The 19,387-nt window shown below is 40.0% G+C and overlaps 3 protein-coding genes across 4 annotated transcripts in view; all 3 read right to left on the bottom strand.

Annotated features, from left to right (window-relative positions):
* Nucleotides 1-7,038, bottom strand: part of ulk2 (unc-51 like autophagy activating kinase 2) — a 40,250-nt gene extending 33,212 nt beyond the window's left edge. Inside the window, exons 1-3 of the mRNA XM_051397076.1 lie at nucleotides 5,894-7,038; nucleotides 1,589-1,681; nucleotides 1,336-1,377 (exon numbers count right to left, since the gene is read on the bottom strand). Coding sequence (XP_051253036.1) covers nucleotides 1,336-1,377; nucleotides 1,589-1,681; nucleotides 5,894-5,983 — 225 coding nt within the window. The 5' untranslated portion in view covers nucleotides 5,984-7,038. The remainder of the gene's footprint in view (nucleotides 1-1,335; nucleotides 1,378-1,588; nucleotides 1,682-5,893) is intronic.
* Nucleotides 7,039-10,700: 3,662 nt separating this feature from the next.
* tmem97 (transmembrane protein 97) lies at nucleotides 10,701-12,519 on the bottom strand. Of its 2 annotated transcripts, XM_051398827.1 has the most exons (3): nucleotides 12,073-12,515; nucleotides 11,823-11,967; nucleotides 10,701-11,135 (listed from the first exon to the last, which is right to left on the bottom strand). In XM_051398827.1, the coding sequence occupies exons 1-3, from the start codon at nucleotides 12,184-12,186 to the stop codon at nucleotides 10,867-10,869; spliced, it is 528 nt and encodes a 175-aa protein (XP_051254787.1). In that variant the 5' UTR covers nucleotides 12,187-12,515; the 3' UTR covers nucleotides 10,701-10,866. The 2 variants fall into 2 exon arrangements, with proteins under 2 accessions (XP_051254787.1, XP_051254786.1); XM_051398826.1 differs by having other exon boundaries at nucleotides 11,823-12,519.
* Nucleotides 12,520-12,771: 252 nt separating this feature from the next.
* LOC127362195 (uncharacterized) lies at nucleotides 12,772-16,931 on the bottom strand. Its single transcript, XM_051397625.1, has 7 exons — nucleotides 16,799-16,931; nucleotides 16,533-16,601; nucleotides 15,805-15,888; nucleotides 15,384-15,699; nucleotides 15,237-15,306; nucleotides 14,962-15,089; nucleotides 12,772-14,163 (listed from the first exon to the last, which is right to left on the bottom strand). The coding sequence occupies exons 6-7, from the start codon at nucleotides 14,974-14,976 to the stop codon at nucleotides 13,045-13,047; spliced, it is 1,134 nt and encodes a 377-aa protein (XP_051253585.1). The 5' UTR covers nucleotides 14,977-15,089; nucleotides 15,237-15,306; nucleotides 15,384-15,699; nucleotides 15,805-15,888; nucleotides 16,533-16,601; nucleotides 16,799-16,931; the 3' UTR covers nucleotides 12,772-13,044.
* Nucleotides 16,932-19,387: the final 2,456 nt, after the last annotated feature.

Raw genomic sequence — 19,387 nt, 5'->3', positions numbered from 1 at the left:
ACAAACTGGTGGTAATTCACCTTAATTAAACATGACAACCAGATTTTTACTGATTCTGGTGACAGCTCTCAGTCTCCCCTTTACTGGGATAACATTACATCAGCTAATGATAGATTTTTACAGATTGATAGGACAAGCTGCTCAGACCTCTAAAAGTCAGTCAAGACACAATCTTGACTGACTTTTTACATTTTAAAACAGTACAAAGCAGTGCTTTTGTATCTTTTACCACCTATACAAACCCTGGTTGTATAGGTGGTAAAAGATACAAGGGTTGGGCGATATCTGCCAAGATGCCATAGGTCAGCCTAAAGATATTACAAAGCCCATTTTACAAGCTATGTAAAAGATGTGTGCCAGTGAAGGACATGCAGACTACAATTTATTAGTAATATCTGTAAAGGTCTGTACTTGGTGTGACAATATCATTGCATGATGTTTTGTTGAATATTATTATTATTTTTAATATAAACACTCAAAATCATATCCATAATGGACGAAGGCACATAATAGGTTTTGGTGAGCCTGAATATGAAGAACGGAGATGCGGGGTGTCAGATCCATGGACAAGAGATGGTAAACTTGTTTGTAATCAAGGATTTAAAATTCACTTTTCACTTGTGCTGATTATCGGGGCTCAGTGGGCAGACATGCTGCTACAGCAGAAACATCTAAATGCACAACAGGGTGCAGATTCTATAGATAAATAAGCAGTCATTAATCGTTCCTTAAATTGTGGATATACAATCTGTTCACCCATCGGCACAAACCTGGTCAACAGTTTATTTTTCTGGATTGTCTAACCAAATAAATGGATACATCTTATAACATCTAAAAATGCTGAATAACATCACCGATTTTGCCTTTGAATGTATGGGGTGCAACTGGGCACAGGTAGGTTGTATTAATGAGAAATGTTGTGTTTTAAGGCGGTAAAATGACGCTATGGCGCATTCTGGCTCAAACTCCACTGTCAGGTTTGCAGTAGAAGCTGTGCTCAAACTGACTTTGTAGAGGCTACACAGCTCAACCCTGACAAATGGACTGATGCTATTGAAACACTGCAATAGTATGACCCTGAATCAGCCAGGTGCTGAGAAGGTAGCCTTACTCAGCAGTAAACTGAAGGACTAACCAACGGCAACATTGATCCTCTTGACAATTTTATGAGATTAGATACTGGTACAGACAAGGTCTGACACATCTGCCACTAAAAGACAACACTCAATGGAGATAAATACCCAAACACTATTGAATACTAAAAGTCACTGGTTACATCATTCTCCATTAAGCTTACATCAATCTGATGCAGAAAATATAACAAAAAACCCTTACCTGTACATCGTAAAGTGCCACAATGTTTTCATGCTGCAGCTCCTGAATAGAAACAGAAAAACAAGATGCATAAGCAGGAAGATTAACTAGGCGACAACACAGCAGCTAATGGAATCACTTTCACTGACATCTCTATCAGGGAGGTAGAGGCTCCTTTCTGTTAAAGGTGCAGACTCACACAGAAGGTCAATGTCAGATCATTCTTTAAGTACACCGAAGAGATAAATGAGAGGCAATTAAGTGTCATGCTCACCTTCAGGATTTTGATTTCCTTGCCAAGAAGGATCTGGGACTTGGACAGGTTCTTCTTATTAATGCTCTTGATGGCCACCTCCCAATCGGTCTTCTGTGGAACACAGAGAGCAGGATGGAGAGGAAGAAAGATTTAATACAACTTAGTCTCAATGTTCCTTTAAGATTTCCCCTTAACTACTATCAAAGATCAGTGAAACATGTTTGTCACACTATTTGATGATGTAACACAAGTCAGGCACCCATCCACTTCTTCTTAAATTCATACATTTTCCAAACTGACATCCAACAACCATTGGGGGAAGTGCATGAACGTGTTGTCATTTAGAGGAGAGCATACAGTCTTATTAAGACAGCTAGGTCACGAATTCCCTCAGGACCATGTTTATTCGAGGTGGTAAGCCCCGTGGATGCTGGTTGTCTCATTTTGTGAGCAATGTACTTAGTAGGAGACAGCCCATAGTTACACTCTTTAAATAGATGTTGTTTGAAATAGCGCTGTGGCTAATTTTCCCTTAATGTTTAATTGTTCCAGATCCCACCTCTACTATCCAACACTGTGGGACACTGAGCTGCAATCAATTATTATTTTCATTTAATCTGATTATTTAAAAAATACCAAATCTTTCCCCCACATGTCCGATAATAGTGAAATTGACCATCACAATTTCCCAGAGCCCAGAGCCCAAGGTGACACGTTCACATTGCTTGTTTTGTCTGACCAACAGTCCAAAACCCAAGGGTTTACCATCATTTAACCAAAGAAAGTTGGGTATTTTTGCTTGAAAAATAATTTAGGGATAATTGACAGAAATATTAGTGAAATTGCAATATCTAAATGCAAGGTAAAAAGACGACAAAGCAGCACTATAATAAATTACTGTACTGCTGCAGAGATGCCCTGGTTTACAGCTCAGATGTAAGAAAATGTTTGTTTGGTACGGACCGCAACTAACGTCACACCATCATGAAGATGAAGACTGTGATGCAAAAATGATCATTCACACTAATCATCAATCATAACGTCATAACAAAGCAATCTGTCAAAATAATCAGAATATGGTTTAGTTTACCATATCACTGAATTTTCTTTCGATCAGCTAATCAATTTATTGACTTATTGTTTCAGCCAGTTTAAACCACTGTAGCTGGTGAGCACTGAATCATACCATGAATGCAGTCTGTCTCGCTATTAAGACCAACCTGGAAAAATATACATATTATTTATCATGATGCTGGATTTGAACCTTTTTACCCATTCCTACTGCAGTGGCACTTACATTTTAAACGTGACATTAAACACACAATATATGTGTGCGTGCTAAAAGCCAAGCCTGCTGGCCTAAATTACATTGTCAGCATCACTGTGTGAGAGCTGGCTAGAAGGACGGAGGAAATTTTATCCGTCCCAATAACACCAGGTCACTTAGGTTTCTGACAGTTAGGCCAGCCTACTGCGCTGAATGACATCCTGAATGATGAGGCACTCAGATGACAGCTAGAACAGGAGCCAGCCTACTTACACTAAAAGCTAAATGAGAGGAGAGGGACCTATTTCTTTTCTCCGGGCTGAGATTATGTTTCCAGATGAGCTCCTGAAGCAGGTATAAAAATAATTTTAGAGATCACGTGAGCTCAAAGACTCTCAGGACATGCACTGACATGCAAACACCAAACTGAGGACACAGAAATAAACCCCAGAGAGACCGTTTCTGTGTCCTTGAGAAAAACACACAGACAGTATGGACAAACAGGAAGCTAAGGAAGGAATTCTGTGAATAAAAATACTCGCTTTCCAAATGAATCTAGGTTAAAAGGAGATGTTCTTGTTCTGCGGGACGCCTAGAGCCTGGCATAGAAACCAGCACACAAGCTGGAGACTGCATGTGAGTGACATGAGTCTGTGTCTGTGTCTGTGTGTGTGTGTGTGTGTGTGTGTGCGCGTGCCTGCGCAATACACTGCCAACTGAGCCGCATCCATCTCCAGCTCAATGACGGCCTGCCCAGCCAAGTGCGACTGAGCTGCCGACACTACACCCATAGAGAAATAAAAAAAAATATGACCCCGCTGGCCCATCATGTAAGGCTGGAGGGGTGAGGAGGTGCAGGCGAGGGGGAGGGACGTTCTATCAAACTGAACTAATGGCTCAGTAGTGCACCACATAATGGAGAGTTAAGCAGTGCAGAGTCAGCAGTTCTGCTCTGCTCAGAGTCACGCTGCAAAAACGGAACTACGCTGTCATTTTCCAAAATAATACATGATCTCATTTATGAATCACTGCCAATTACAGAGGTGTGAGCAAGGAGATTAACAACACTGCAACCAGACGTTGGCCAAAGATGTTATGATAGAAGACCGACAGAAGAAGACCAACATACTAGAATAGAACCAAAATACTAATATCTTATTTGGCCAGTTTAAGAAATTGTCATTTTTTTGTCCTCAAAAATGTTGAAATATGCTGACATTCAACACACACAGATGACACATAAAAAAAAAAGCCTTACAAGTTTAACTTTTGAGTAATGTAATAACCTATGTGTGGCCTTAACAGAAGGTATGAATGTATCCCAAGATATTCCTCCATACATCAGTTAATACATTTAAATCTGATTCCACTTCCAGTGCTTTCATTATGGCCTTTTTTCACTTATTTGGAAATAAACCATTCTTCATCTTAACAACTAGTAAGTAGTACTAACACATTTAAGTGCTTCTTATTTAGGGGGTAGCACTCAACATGGTTGGAGGGGAGAGTTTAACATAATATCAGCTCAATCACAGTCATAACAGCAGATCATTGTAAATGCATATCTTTGTACTGTACAAAACAAGCAATCTGAAACTTTCATCAGGACTCTGAGGACGTTTTATTGACTAAATGATTGATTGATTGATTAATCCAGAATATAATCAGCACATTAATGGACAGTGAAGTTGCAGCCCTATTGGTTATCATTTTACATGTTTGATTATTTATACTGAATACATTTCACCCACATGTACACTTAGGAAAATGAGACAGACTGTGCTGACACTGGCTGCTGCTGTGCCATGTTGCAACTAGTCTATGTGAAAGTTGTAAAGTTTTATATCTTTGCAGAACTGCAGAGGGTCAAGCTGTTGCAATAATCTGTGAAAACGGGTTTTCAGGGTGAATTCAGGCATAAAGTTACATCTTAATGAATTTTGCATCTTTTGGACATGTTAAATGTGTATAATGTAATTACCTAACATAGTCAAAAACACAGCTGCTAACCCAATTAGCTGATTGTCCTGCCTTATCTCTGACGAGCCTTTTGCATAATTTCATGACATTACAGTGTAACAGGAGTCCATATGTAACATCCAACACTAAGCAATGAAGCAATCACTACGTCTCTTGCATGCAGGCCGCTCTAACCTTCCGGTTCCTCCAGGTGGAAATAATCCTATAAATAGGCTAAATGGCATGGCGATGATAGGACTTAAACAGTAAATACACTGATCACATGACAGGGCTGTTTTAACAGGACTGGGAGGCATGTGAGCAGATGTGCACAGCTTCTAGAGATGCACGTGTGATTGTTTGCAGGCCAACATTCAGCTCAGTTTCCAGGCTGAGGGACAGTTATCGATGTCACATTAAGAGACAGAAGCCGCTCTGCCCAGGCTCCAGCAGGGACTGTGGGGATGCTCTAATGTAGCTTTCATTAAGGAATTCAGGACCATCTGTTTCAACACAGTAGCAATGGGGGCAACATGATGTCATCTCCTGCATCTCTGTCACATGTACACAAACAAACCGACTGTTCCTGTGTCCTTCTGGGAGAGAAAACCACACCCCAGTCAAATGTAATGGGTTAAACACAATTACTGAGCATTACCTTAATAATCCAATAGGTCTCTGTGCTCCAGTTATGAATGAACCTTGTGCAGCTCTTACATAAGGGAGGCATGTATCCTTAAAAAGGCAAAAGGAAAAACACTGCACCCCATCCTCCCTCCTGCCTCAGTACGTCAGCAAGTCATTCACTGCTGCCTGACTCATGCGTTTCATGAATGAACCAAACGGCATAAATACACGTATCCGGCTACCATCATGCTGATGAAATAACACTGAAATCACCTGTCACAGCATGACTGTACAGTACATCAGACAGATCTGCATGTTGAGTCATAAAAACAGTGCAATATTACCATCCTAAAAAAAAGGTGACAGCCCACATATGCTGCTGCAGAACTGCATTCTGCACTGCCAATGACTGACCCAGATTTTCCTGCAAGAGAAGAGGGAGAAAGAAAACATGGCAGGCGTTTATTTACCTTCCTGTGCCTTCCTTTGAACACCACAGCAAAGGCTCCATGTCCAACCAGGTCTTTTCTGCTGTACTCAAAATCTCCCACAGTCTCCATTGCGATGGGCTGATGGTCCAGCTGATGCCTTGAATGTTGCTCTCTTATTCAGAAAATAATCCTGGAGCAAATTATCCACACAGTCCTAGTGATGCTGCTTCTTGCCACTGCGGATTTATTTCATGACAGGCTGCTCTGATGTGCCTTCTTGCATAAATAAGAGATGCAGTCAGGACATGGTGCACTCACATGCCCTGTAAGTAGGTTGAGATGTTTGTAATATCACACAGAACAGACGGCTTTGAGCATGGCTAGCAACAATCCTGAGCTAAACTGTATCAGTGCCAGCTGTCAGTCTTTGACCCAGTTGGATAGCTGCAATCCAGCTTTGCATTACTCTCCAAGGAAGGCTCACTAAACACAATGCGTGTCCCCGGTCACCTAACCTGTTCAGTGGGACAGTCTACATGATGCCAACCCCGCTGGACATGACCATGCAAAAGATTGACAGCAGCTGTAGACACCGAGCTATCTGTTAGCCCGACAGTGACATAACCCTGTGGCTACACCTAGCGTCATAGCTGCTGCCCATAGAGGCTCTCTGAAAACATGCCAACCAGAAAATGGAAATAACGTTACCGTGTTTGGTGATAATGAATAATTGAACCCGCTCCTGTCTAAAACATACGCGCTCTAGCAGCCTATACGGCTAGCAAACACCAGCGAGCTAGTCCACAGTCAATGTTAGCATAGAAAGGATGCAACACAAATGTCAACAGAGCTGCTGTTCGTCTGAAGGCGTTAGTCCTTGTTGTCTGTCCTCTTCGACAAGACACGTTTCTTTCCGCTTGACAAACACAGACGTCTCCTCAGTGGACATTCATTTCATCCGTGTGACATACAAGACGTTGTTTCCTTCGTCGTCAAGTCTGACAGGGCAGCTAACGTCAGCGCTGGGAGCAACTGTCGCCCTCAGTTACATTTAGGTCCACGTTAAGCTACTGTACGTTCACCAGCTAATATTAACAGTACAGTTTTAATCACTGTACAGCTCTGTCCCATCACAACAGACAGCAGGTCCTCTCGCTGCGCTGTTGACTTGGACAATACTGGCTGCTACTGCCGTGTTACGTATTTATATGCTATCCTTCCGCGGAGGCCAGCTTTAGACCTTTCCTTCCGCTGCGAGGGTTAGTCCGTCTGCTGAGGCTCCGAAGACTCCTTAAAAAAAGTCGTGGTTTTTTTTACTATATATGAACTAACCTGGTTATTTATATTGCCTTAGTGACATTATTTATATTTATATTCCCTTTTTAGACGGTCAAAGGTATTTGAAGAATGAGTACACATATGTGTACAAAGGGTCTTTTTGGGATCCCGGATGTTTCATTTATGTACATATTTAATATTTGATTTATAATGCATGTGATTGTAATGAATTAATTTGTTATTTATTTTAAGAATCAAGAATGTATTGTATTATATGCTAAATATAGTTTACTTTAGCTATTAATAAACTATTTATAATATTTATTTTAAGATGAATTTGGGGTCGGGCTCGGTTCGGGTCGAACCCGATGTTTTGGGCCCAATCAAAGCTTTACTTTGGCTACATTATAATTACATTGTTTTTCTTTTGCAACAACTGGGGTGAAAGAGGAGGATATTGCTGTCAACATGCCCAGATGATGTATTTCATTAATATTGAGACGTTACATGATTATACAGGTATTGATCTTAAAATAGCCTGACAAACATTGACACAGATTAAGGGGACCAGGGAAATTGACATTCCTTGTCAAAACACAACTCGTACAAGCCTTGTGTCTTCAAGCCTCCTGGAAAACTTGGAGACACATGAAAGGCTACATAGATATACACATCTGACTGAGGACTGAGGTTATGTGCCCAGAATATTTGAATGATTTATGGGATTTATGAACCTTTACAATTAAAACGTATTATGATGGGTATTTTACAGGCTGATTACAGTAGGCTAATTTCACATTCATAACATATTGATTACTTTTAAGGTCTTGGTATTGATACTGGTGTCTGTACAATATCTTACTTTGGGGAATATATAGATGTTACACCTTTTTATAACCTTCTCTGAAACAATTGTTGCTTAAATTTTATTAACTGCAAGATTTTTTTTCTTGCATATTTTCTACTGCAAATATTTTCTTGCTCTGAGGTATCTCATTAGCCTAAACCCCCATCAATCAACTAGTAAATGTGGATTTTAATCATTGGGTGGAGAAGGAAGCAGACATATATATTATGACCAGTTATTGACCACTATTTCAGTTGTTGAAGAAAAGGAACTTGAGGTGGCGCCATCCACAGCTGCACCAGTATTTTTTCCTCTGCTAGTGCTTGAAATAGTGTGTGCTGCTTGTCTGAGCTGCAGAAAAAGGTAAGATGAGCAGCCACCAAATCTGGAATTTTACTCTCTCATCTCGACCGAGGCTTTAGTCCCTTACGAGTTGGTACTCATAACAGTCCCTGACAGCCCCTATAGGAGATCAGAGGAGCTGTCAGCAGCAGGGCTGGTCAGTGGCTTGTTAAAATACACCGTAACAGGATGAAATGTGACCTGTTGGCAGACTGAACCTATATTGTGCCTTTAAATAATTCAAACTTATTTTTTTATTTTCCAGGAAAACACCACCAGGAATTTCAGATCTCCATCATTTTTGATTCTGGATTGTTACAATATAGATTCATTAAGAAAAATTATAATCTGTTGCTTTTACTTGCTCGAGTATGGCCATTGTGCAGACCTTAGATACTTTGTATAATAGATTCCTATTGGATAAAATGAGTGTGGCTGTAGCTTAAAAACTCTAACGAGTAAAAATGATGTGCTTTGATCCAGTGCAAATCTAAATCTTATTTAAAATATAATCTATTTAAAAGAAGTGTAGCCACATGTTTTGACAGTTTCTACTGCAGATTTTGTGTTTTCATCTCTAATAGGGAAAACACACTAAATTTAGTCACTAGTCGTTAATTGGTAAAACAACAGTTTCTAAAGTGGACTCAGCACACTGTCACTTAGGACGTATTAGCTGTGTTAGACATCAGTGTAAGAGAGAGCCGATGAACCGATGAACTGTGGTTTTTAAGCTTTTACTGACATGTAGCACGTTTCCAGCACTACAGTGAAATGATGTGAAATCTGTGTGTTTTGCAAATTCACACTGATTCTAAAGAGTAAATATCAAAAGCTATTTTTGTTTCATAAGCTTAGCAAAGATAGGATTTATTGCAGAACTGCTGTATTGGATGGTATTAAATAGTCCAGGGGTACTAGTAACTGCTACCTCAGTGTATTGTACTGTATATATAGAGGAGAAATAACAGCAAAAAGAAGCAATAACAATGTGCAAATGACAGTTAGGTGAGTGTAAAGGCAATCCATAATCCCAAAGGCAGGTGAACAAAAGCTGTGGGTGGCCCTGGTGCAGTGGCATGTGTAAATTCTTTTTACACACTACATGTTGTGATAGGTATGTAGGATTGGTGGTGGTGTGACGAACCAGTGTAGTGCTGGGTGTACATAAAGAGGTCCTCCACCAACTTCAAGTCTGAGAAAATCACCCTGATAACATCACTGGGGTTATTATCTGGACTTGGACTGAACAGAAAGACTGGGTTGATGGACTTTTGAAGAGATGAATATTTACCCAGCAGGGTGCGTCTAATTCAAGAAGCTATTGAGTTGCATTATGGGAAATGCAGGATCTAGTGTTCTTGGAGCTTGACCTATATTAGTGACTTAAATAGGTTGTCTCAGCCTCTGTTGCTTTGACTTTTCTTTTGTTTAATCTATATTTCAGAGTCTCTCCACATATTAAATTGCTGGAGTACTTTTTTAAATTGTGACCTATAATGCTTTCCAATGCACTGCGGTTTCTATACTGCCCTGCACTTATTTACTTACTTATATGACCTTTGTGTGCCTACCGCCAATCTGTAGAAGCTTGGGAAAACCCCCAGTGACAGCTTAACCTTTCTCAAACTTCTTAGAAAGTGTACACAGTGCAGTGACTGTGACCTCTGAATTACTGAGGATGTGTATTAGCAGACCATTTCAGCTTGTTTTCAACAGTATGAACAATATGTTCTTTTGTTTCATTCACACTCAGGAATAGGTTGTTGTCTCATCTCTGTTGAACTCAGTTTGTTTCCCAAAGCCCTCAAATGTCTTGTTTTATCCACAACCCAATGATATTCACTTCACTGTCACAGAGGACTAAAGAATGCAGAAAATATTCATTCAAAATGATGCTAATATTAATACGACTTATATTTAGTAATACCACAGTGCAGAGCTTTACTTTTAGTGGCTTCTTGCGATGTGAATACTTATATACTTTATATAATGCTGTTTTTTTGTATCATTTATCTAAATCTGAAAAATCGATGTAGTCGAGTAGAAGTATATAGTAGAGAAAATACTCAAGTCACCTCTCTGTATTTAAGTATAAATTGTAGTTTAGTACAGTACTTGAGTACTTCCAGCACTGGCCATTATTGATGCTACTATTCACAACTGTGTTTTCTAAAATCAAAATGTAAAGAATAGGGGCATCATGGTGGCCAAGGGGTTAAAGACACTGACGTACTGCATGTAACTGCAATGTCCCCAGTTTGAGTCCAGCTAGGGATGCATGTCATTTCCTCTCTCTTTCCTCATTACTGCTGTATTCCATCAAAGAAAGTTTTTAAAAAGTCCCTCAAGTATTTAAAAAATATGACAAACAACATGTTCAGCAAACAAGTGTTTACTTTTAAAGAATAACATTAAAAGTGCTCATTCTGGCTGGTTTAACAATGTCAGTGTCCTGAAACAATAGTACGAAGCAGCTTTCAAGTACAGAAAGGTATAAAAGTATCTCCTAAAATCAGAGTTAATTAGATAGCTGTAGTCTGAGTCAGTTCTTCTTCTTCTTGGCTTTGGCTGATGTGTTTGAGGTGGAGTTGTATGTGGGGGACAGCAGCATGGTGAACAGCAGCAGCAAAGGCACCAGCAGGTACGGAACATATATGGAGACCAGCAGCCAGCGCTCCTGTGGGGTCTGCGGACCTGGGTGGGGTTCCATAGGAAACTGGTAGAAGAGGATGCGACTTAGGATCGGGACTAGCGTGGTGGCCACGTGTGCGGAATACACAATGGCAGGAGTCCTGATCCACTTACAGCCACCTGAGAGACAAGAAAGACACTGAGTGATCAAAAGACTGCAGAATGACCAATAAACCCAAAGCAAACACATGAAAAGAGCCTATTAAATTGACAATGTTATTTATACCTATACATACACAAACTGAACTGTCTTTTGTTTATCTTCCCCATGCATCACAACTTCACTGGGTCTCTAGTGCCATGACAGCAAAAAGCCAAGAGAGGTCAGGTTTGAGCTTGCTTCTGATGATAAGCCGCACACCAAACTCCATAAGAAAAACTGTTCATTTAAATGAGGGCTCGTTTAAGGATTAAAGTACTTTTAAAAATATGGTATTTAAAAGACCTCCTAAGAACAGATACATACTTAAGTCCCACAACTCTAACTTTGTTCACCAAGATGCTGTCACAGAATAAAATAAGAATTTCCACAGTCTAGTTGCTTCGAATAGACGTCGAGGTAGATGTAAGCCAATGAGCAAAACAATAGGCCTCTTAGTGTGGATACGTCATCTACTTAGATTGAAAAACGTATGCCGTATTCAATAATAGGTCGTAAAAATGACAAAAAAGCTATTTAATCAAGTTAATGCGCGTGTTTACTGCGTCAACGAGCAACGCAGCTTTTAACAGACAGGTCTGTAAGCGCAGTCTGGCACAAGACTGTCACACACTGATTCCACACGAGCACGGTTTGTGCTGACTGACCTTTCAGGAAAGCATAAGCTGCGACTGGAAAGAAAGGCAGCTGAAACAAGGCCTCGCAGAAAATGAAAGACCTGAACCAGTCTGGAGGATCCATCATCAAAGGGTCTTTGAACTCCTCTGCATACCACTTCACAAAATCTCTCATCTGGGGGAAATTCAAGTCAATTACAGCCACAAAACAAGTGATTGGACCCTTGTAGGAAGTTGTATTGTACCTTTGCTTCCATCCTCTCCTGGTACTGACACTTACCGGCTGAGGATACACATGTTGAGGCAGCAGGGCTTGTAAGTCAATAAATAACGTGATAGGAATGTGAGACGCAAAATAGAAGAAAAAGATGATTTCTAATACACGGATAGCCATTATCTCGAGCTCATACAGTGCACACGACAGACAGGAAGCGATCCAGTTCACCCAGTGGCTCTGTTACGCTGTCCTCTTGCTCCCTACACGTTCAATCAGACGTTATTGGTATATTATGAAATAAAGAGGGAACGCGTGTTCTCAGGATGGATCCCATTGGCTGACGGAGGGACATGTGGGCGTTCCTGATGATGGCATCATTCATCCCACGCCATGTTTTGACAGGGTGCTTCAGGACCTCCCGCATCAATAACACATAATCGGGACATTTTTAAAACACAGCCGATGCTTCTTTCCAACCGTAGTAAAGCACACAACGAGCTACAACCTCATCTTCATCAAAACGAGTCTTCCTCTGCACTGCTCAAATAACACTGATCTCTATGAACACCCGGCTGTGAGACGAGTGCGCAGGGACCGTCAACAATTTTCAATAACGAAAAGAGATATCACAAAAGATGTTCAATAACTGTACTCTCATATATTGTAGCCTCACTAGAATCACTGTACACATCATTCACACCCTCCTGGTGATACTACAACTGTTATTTTCACAATAAAACACTTGTATATTTTTGGGGAATTTTTATTGGGATAAATAATCAATAACTCAATAATTATGAACTGCAGTGCCACCAAAATCACTGTATCCATCATTTACACCCTCCTGGTGATACTACAACTGTTCCAAACAATGGAACATGTCTTCCTTTCCTTTTCTTAAAATAAATAGATAGATAGATAGATAGATAGATAGATAGATAGATAGATAGATAGATAGATACTTTAGTTATCTCAAGGGAAATTCAAGTATCCAGTAGCATACGAAACAGACATTAAACATACAATAAAATAAACTTAACTTATAACACAGTAGCCACAGTCAACAGTGCAAAAACAGTAAACAGTGCAAACGGAGGTAGAAATTGTCCATTGTCTCTTGTCCTCCCTGCCTTTACTGAGAGCTGTTGTACAGTCTGATGGGGGACAAAAGAGTTTTTGAGTCTGGACTGGGACAGCAGTCTGCCACTGAACACACTCCTCTGCCTGGTGAAGGTGTTGTGCAGAGGGTGGTGGGTGTTGTCCAGTATGGACAGCAGTTTGTCCAGGGTCCTTCTTTCTGCCACTGTCACCAGAGAGTCCAGCTCTGTGCCCACCACTGAGCCAGCTCTCCTCACCAGTCTGTCCAGTCGACCGGTGTCTCTCTGGGCTTCCTCCCCAGTAAAACATCTGCAGCAGTTTTTTACAGATGTTGAAAGACCCCAGCCTTCTCAGGAAGTACAGACGGCTCTGCCCATTCCTGTGAAGAGTGTCCATATTGGCTGTCCAGTCCAGCTTGTCGTCCAGTTGCAGCCGCAGATATTTATAGGTCCTGACCACCTCCGCATTGACCCCCTCGATGGACACGGGTTGGAGATGTGGTTTCTTCCTTCTGAAGTCCACCACCATCTCCTTGGTCTTGGAGGTGTTCAGCTGCAGATGGTTGGACCCGCAACACCTCACAAAGTCCTCGACCAGGCTCCTGTACTCCCCCTCCCGTCCATCCTTGATACAGCCAACTATCGCAGTGTCGTCCGAGTATTTCTGCATGTGGCAGAGCCCCGAGTTGTACTGGAAGTCAGATGTGTACAAGGTGAAGAGGGCGGGAGAGAGCACGGTCCCCTGTGGTGCTCCGGTGCTGCTGACCACAGTGTCTGACGTGCAGCCCTTCAGTCTGACATACTGTGGTCTCTCCGTGAGGTAGTCTGTAATCCAGGTCACCAGGAGTTGGTCCATCCCCATTTCTGTCAGCTTGTCTCTCAGCAGGAGCGGCCGGATGGTGTTGAAGGCGCTGGAGAAATCAAAAAGCGGGATTCTCACAGCGCCGCTCTCCTTGTCCAGATAAGAGTGGGCCCTTTGGAGCAGATAGAGGATGGCATCCTCCACGTCCACCTGCTCCTGGTATCCAAACTGCAGTGGATCTTGTGTGTGGTGGACCTGGGGTCAATAAAGAGCAATGCCAGTTTAATGGTACATTACAGTCTCAAACCAAAAATATTATTTCTGAAATTATTTGTGTTTCTCCTTTTTCTGACAAAATAAGTGAAAAGATATACAATGTGTTGTTTGATTGTCTTTGCAGGTAGGATTCCAAGTTACGTTGGTATAAAGTATAATGAAAGAGCCAATAACAAGTTGTGCAACTTCAGATATTTGACATTTTGTAGGATGCATATATCAAATGGGCCATCAAAGCTAGTTCACTAATTTATTCAACGTTAAATAAAAACACACACACAGATTATTCTGAAAACACTAAAAAAACAAAAACAAACATCTGTTCAGTGAAATCCAGTCACTGAAACTTAGTGGTCTTAAGATATTAATTATTAACCATGAAACAACATTTTAATAAGTCTTGAATTAAGTAAAATTATAGAAAACTTGAAAAATAAATATGGCAAAAGAAACAGGTCTTGAATATTTACAGAACACATCTGTATGTACATTAGGAAATAAATGATTCCACATTTGGATGAAAAACAGATTAAGGTAATTGGTTACTTTTGTATATACGATTTTTTTTCTTTCAGAGTTGAATACAGAGTAAAAAAAATCTTCAATCACTTGTATTTATTTCAGTTGCACACATTTTCCAGCATAGCTGTTTTGTTCCTTATTGGGTTTTATATCAGGTTTCCATCCATTTTAAAAGGGTTCTACTATTATTATGGCAGTAGTGAAATTCAATCCACCTAAACACTCCTATTTCTGATAAGAGTTTGCCAAACTTACCAACAGTCTCGTCATTCAGGGCTGTTGCACAACTCACAATACCAAGGGGTGTCTTTGTTTGGGATTTGTGCTGCTGTCATTCCAAGGCACTGCGTGTGAAACCATCTTGTACAAGTTCCACACTGAATCTACATAGGGATAAAAACATTAAACATATTTGAACTTTAACTTTAGCAAATCTGTAATGCATAAGATTATACAAGATTTGATTACTCTAGTATTATCTCAGGAATTTCAAAATTTGTCCACTATTCAGATCATCCACTGATTCTCACCCGAACAGCATCAACAGCAGTTTGCAGTAAGTCCTTATTTCCACAGAGGGAACAGAAGTCATCTTTGCCACTAAAAATAATTAAGCTATATTACTGTCATGTTTGTAGGAAGTTGTCAACATAATAATGTAATATTTTGAACAATACCTGATCCTCTCAAAATTTCTTCTGACATTTCTCTTCTTAGATTTTGAAGAGATTGTTTGGATGAATCAATGTGAAATTCCATCACCGTCATCTTGGCCATCTGGACAGATGTCAAAACAATACATGTGCTATGTATGGTCTTGCACAATAAAAAAAACAGATGTTTATCTATACTGAAGACAAGATCACCGGCATGACAAAGATCCCCCAACTGGTGGCATCTTTCTGGAAGGTGTGGGTTATTTTGCCAGGCTGCCACTTGATGTTAACCCAATCTTCCTTTCCAAGTCGATTCCGGCGCATCTTGAAGTGCTGTCTACAGGACGAAAGGAACAGAATTTTCGGTTTACGTCTTTGCGTACTCTATGGCTCTTTACCAAATGTGTCTGTAAGGTAGTCAGTCCTCATAATTTCATAATACCCAAATTTGTAGCCAGCCTTTCTGGAGTCCTCAACTTCATTGGAGCCTTGCAGAGGATCAACGACAAAAATGTGGTTTGAAAGGCTATGAAGAAAACAATAAAATATCATTAAACCATACCATCCTTGAATATGTCATCAACCACAACATCAACAATGAAAATATATGTAAAATTTTAAAACCACTGTTGACAAACTGATACACAGTAATGTAAATACATTTACAGTATTAAAGGCAAAACAAAAAAAACAAGCCACTTCACATAAGCACATTCTTAAATTTGACACCTGTTTGATCATTTGGTAGTGAGTATCACAATTTAGTGTCATGGTGAATAAAATCTTTAGATGAGCAGTAGGGATCACCAATGACATACTGTTGAATGACCTGAATGCTTTGTTTAGACTACAATTGCACATTATTTCACTATCATACCATTTTAAATATAGACCATGCAGACATTTACAGTGATTTTTTTTTTTTTAATCCTTAGACACATGACATACCGAGCTCATAATCTTAAACTTGTGAATTTGTTAGTTGAGTCATAGATAAATACTGAACTGATATGAAAAATATGTAATTAATACTACTGTATTTTTGTAGTTTTTAGTTGATTATAGGTAATTAGTCTTTATAGCAATTTTAAGGCTGGTAACCTTTGAACAAACAAACCATGACTAATATATAAATGGCACATAATACTACATGAAAAGCTGTTTGCTCACCACAAACTTCCAGTGCACATTTTTTATGTCTACAAATCCAATGGCTCCATCATAGTCATCACATGTGACCTGACAAAATAAGTGACACAGAAAATATGTGAATTTTTGAAGTAACTTAAGGAAGGAATATTATTAAAAGTATTAAAAATCAAGATTTTCCATGATCACATCAAGGACTATAAAAACGCTGAACTGAAGCCTGCTGTTGGCCTAAACTCTGCAATACTGAAGTGACAAATATAATGAATGATTACAGTTGTACACACCTTTTTTAAACCCTGCCTGGCCATCTGCTCTCTTGTGCTGTGTAATATTACCCCCATGGTGTAGTGATTCATGTGGTACAGTCGGCCAGCAGTATCCTTAGACTTGAGGATGGCTCCAATGTAACATTCTATCACCTTTTGAACAAATATTATGAAAAAATCTATCATAAAAATGTCCGATACTGTACAGTAGAGGAGTCTAAAGTCAAGTTGTGTTCATTATATATGTATATATCTAACTATAGATTTTTAATGAGAAAACTTGCCTTTCTAATGAGTAGTTCATCAGGCCTCAAACTCTGAAATTCTCTGTGGCGGAGGGTAAATGTGGGCTTCTGTTCTTCATGTTTTACAACAGCCACAACAAGTTCAGTTGGCTTGCATGTCCAGAGGGCATCAACCTACATGGATATGAATACAAAAATTCTAATCACTTCCTGCATCATTTGCAAAGTCATTCTATTTTCAGTATTTCAGTACTCTGTCTAGATATCCTCCTGGTACAGAAAGTTGTTATTGTTTTGTTGCGTTATTTCCCACAATATTAAAATTGCTGTGTTTATAGATTTTGTAGGTTTTGTAAGATGGGCTCAAGTTGAAGTGTGTACTGGAGTGAACCACACTCTGGGTGTGAATAAAACTGCCTGACTGATGCTTAATGTGTCTTAACAATGTGTCTAGCTGTGGAAAGGACTTAGTGGTTTCAGCATCAACAAATGTTAATGGCTTGAATTTAATTTATTTAGCAAAAAAGTACCTCTGTTGTGGGCTTGGAGCTTGTAGATGAGAGGCCAGTACTGCTGTTGTTCTCATTTGTCTTCTTCTGAAGATCTTTGCCAGTGTTCAAAGCTGACTTTGCTTTCTTTGGAACAGGAACAGTGGTTGGAGCAGTGTAAAATTTGGAGCTGCCAGTGCGGGGTTTCGCTCTGTCTCTCTTTGCCCAACTCTCCTGTGATTGAGTTATGTCCTTTGGTTGCATGGGTTTTAGGAGTAACTGCTCAGAGGGTTAGGGTTAGTTATGACACATGATGTGTTCTTTGTATCTACCCTGTATAGAGGCAAACATTTTTCTGACTCCTCCAGTTTTTTAGAATGAAATGTTTAACTATTCCAGACCATCTCTCCACATAGCAGTTTGTGTCCCTTGTTTAGCTTGGGCCAAAGGTGTCATCTTCTTTGTCAGATGCATACCTTTTTAAATTTCCCAAAAGCAGACCACTCCAAAGGGGGAAAAGGCCCAGGTAGTTATCAAAAAGAACATCAACAACAACTGGGCAGAAGTAAGGACTTTCCTCATCTTCTTTGGTTTCTGCATCCTCTTTTTCAAGCTCTCCTTGCACCTCCTTCAATGCAATGCAAAGGTTGCAAACTCCTTTAACCCTTTATCATTTGTCTTTCTCCCAATAGCCTGCGCAACAGCTTTGAGCACATGTGAAGCACTGTAAACATTTGGATCTCTTTCCATGTCTTTACTTTTGAAGAAATAGCAAAGGCCCTATCCAAGTAGCTTTCAGTGCTCTCCTTGTTGAATGACAGAAGAACACTTTGGAGTAGTGCCCAGCTGTAGTCTGTTTCCACCTGGTGTACTCTTACCTTTGTGTACTGGGACAGTTGTCTGAGAACTGCATTAACCAGAATGTAATTGGTGGTATAGAGTGTTCGTTGGTCAGCATTTCACAGACTGGGAGGGGAGGTACATTCTGACCACCACCAGGAAGAGTAAGAGAGTAGTAAAGTACTCTTTAACATTTCCTGTAGCATCTAGGTACAGGGTCAGTGGGCTCTTCCTTCTGAGGTGTTGCACTGTTATGCTTATTCCAGTTTCTGTATACATGTGTACACCAAAGGGGTCAACTTGTAAGTGCTGTATGAAGCCAGCCATCTTGTGGAAATGGAAGTCACATTCCTTCATGATCTTTTGGGTTAGATACATCTCCATTAAAAAACATCATCATGCATTCTTGTCATTTTCTAACCTCTGAACTAATCACCTTAAGCACATTTTTGTTCAAACATTGGGTTATGTTCCCTGAAATCAGTTCAGCAACTGGTGTTTTTTGGAGTTTACGGTAGAACACATGGCTCACTCCTTTATGTAGAGCTCTTGCAATTCTCCCTCTCTGTGTATTTGGTGCTGGTCTGAATTTTGTCTCATTTGTCTGGTGTGCCACTGTTCCTCTTTGTAGCACAGCTATCTTAACCTGATTGTCTCCCACTGGCTCCCTTTTCCTTTTAAAAAAGTATTTCGCACTGCAGGAAGGGAATGTACAAACAGCACTTATATTTAAATAAGGACTGTTCATTTTCCTGCTGTGGAGCGGTTTTATGTGCTGGCTCTTGAATGAAAGGGTACAACAAGGATTCTTTTTGCAGAAACTGTTATATAACACACTTGTCCATGGTTGCCTAAGTTTCTCCATTTCTTTATATTCACAGTTACTGTGAATCTCTTAGGCACCACTGGCAACTTTCTCCATTTATTTTTGTTTCCGGTCTTGACATGTTTAGGTTTGGCTCTTTTCTTTAATCTTATTTTTTTTATCTTGCTCCTACTTCATTCTCATCGGTCTCTTCTTGTGGAACTTCTTC

This window comes from Dicentrarchus labrax, unplaced genomic scaffold (genome assembly GCF_905237075.1).
Source record: "Dicentrarchus labrax unplaced genomic scaffold, dlabrax2021, whole genome shotgun sequence".
Lineage (NCBI taxonomy): Eukaryota > Metazoa > Chordata > Actinopteri > Moronidae > Dicentrarchus > Dicentrarchus labrax.
Note: the sequence above shows the minus strand (reverse complement) of the source record. Positions and strands in the feature narration are given on the sequence as shown.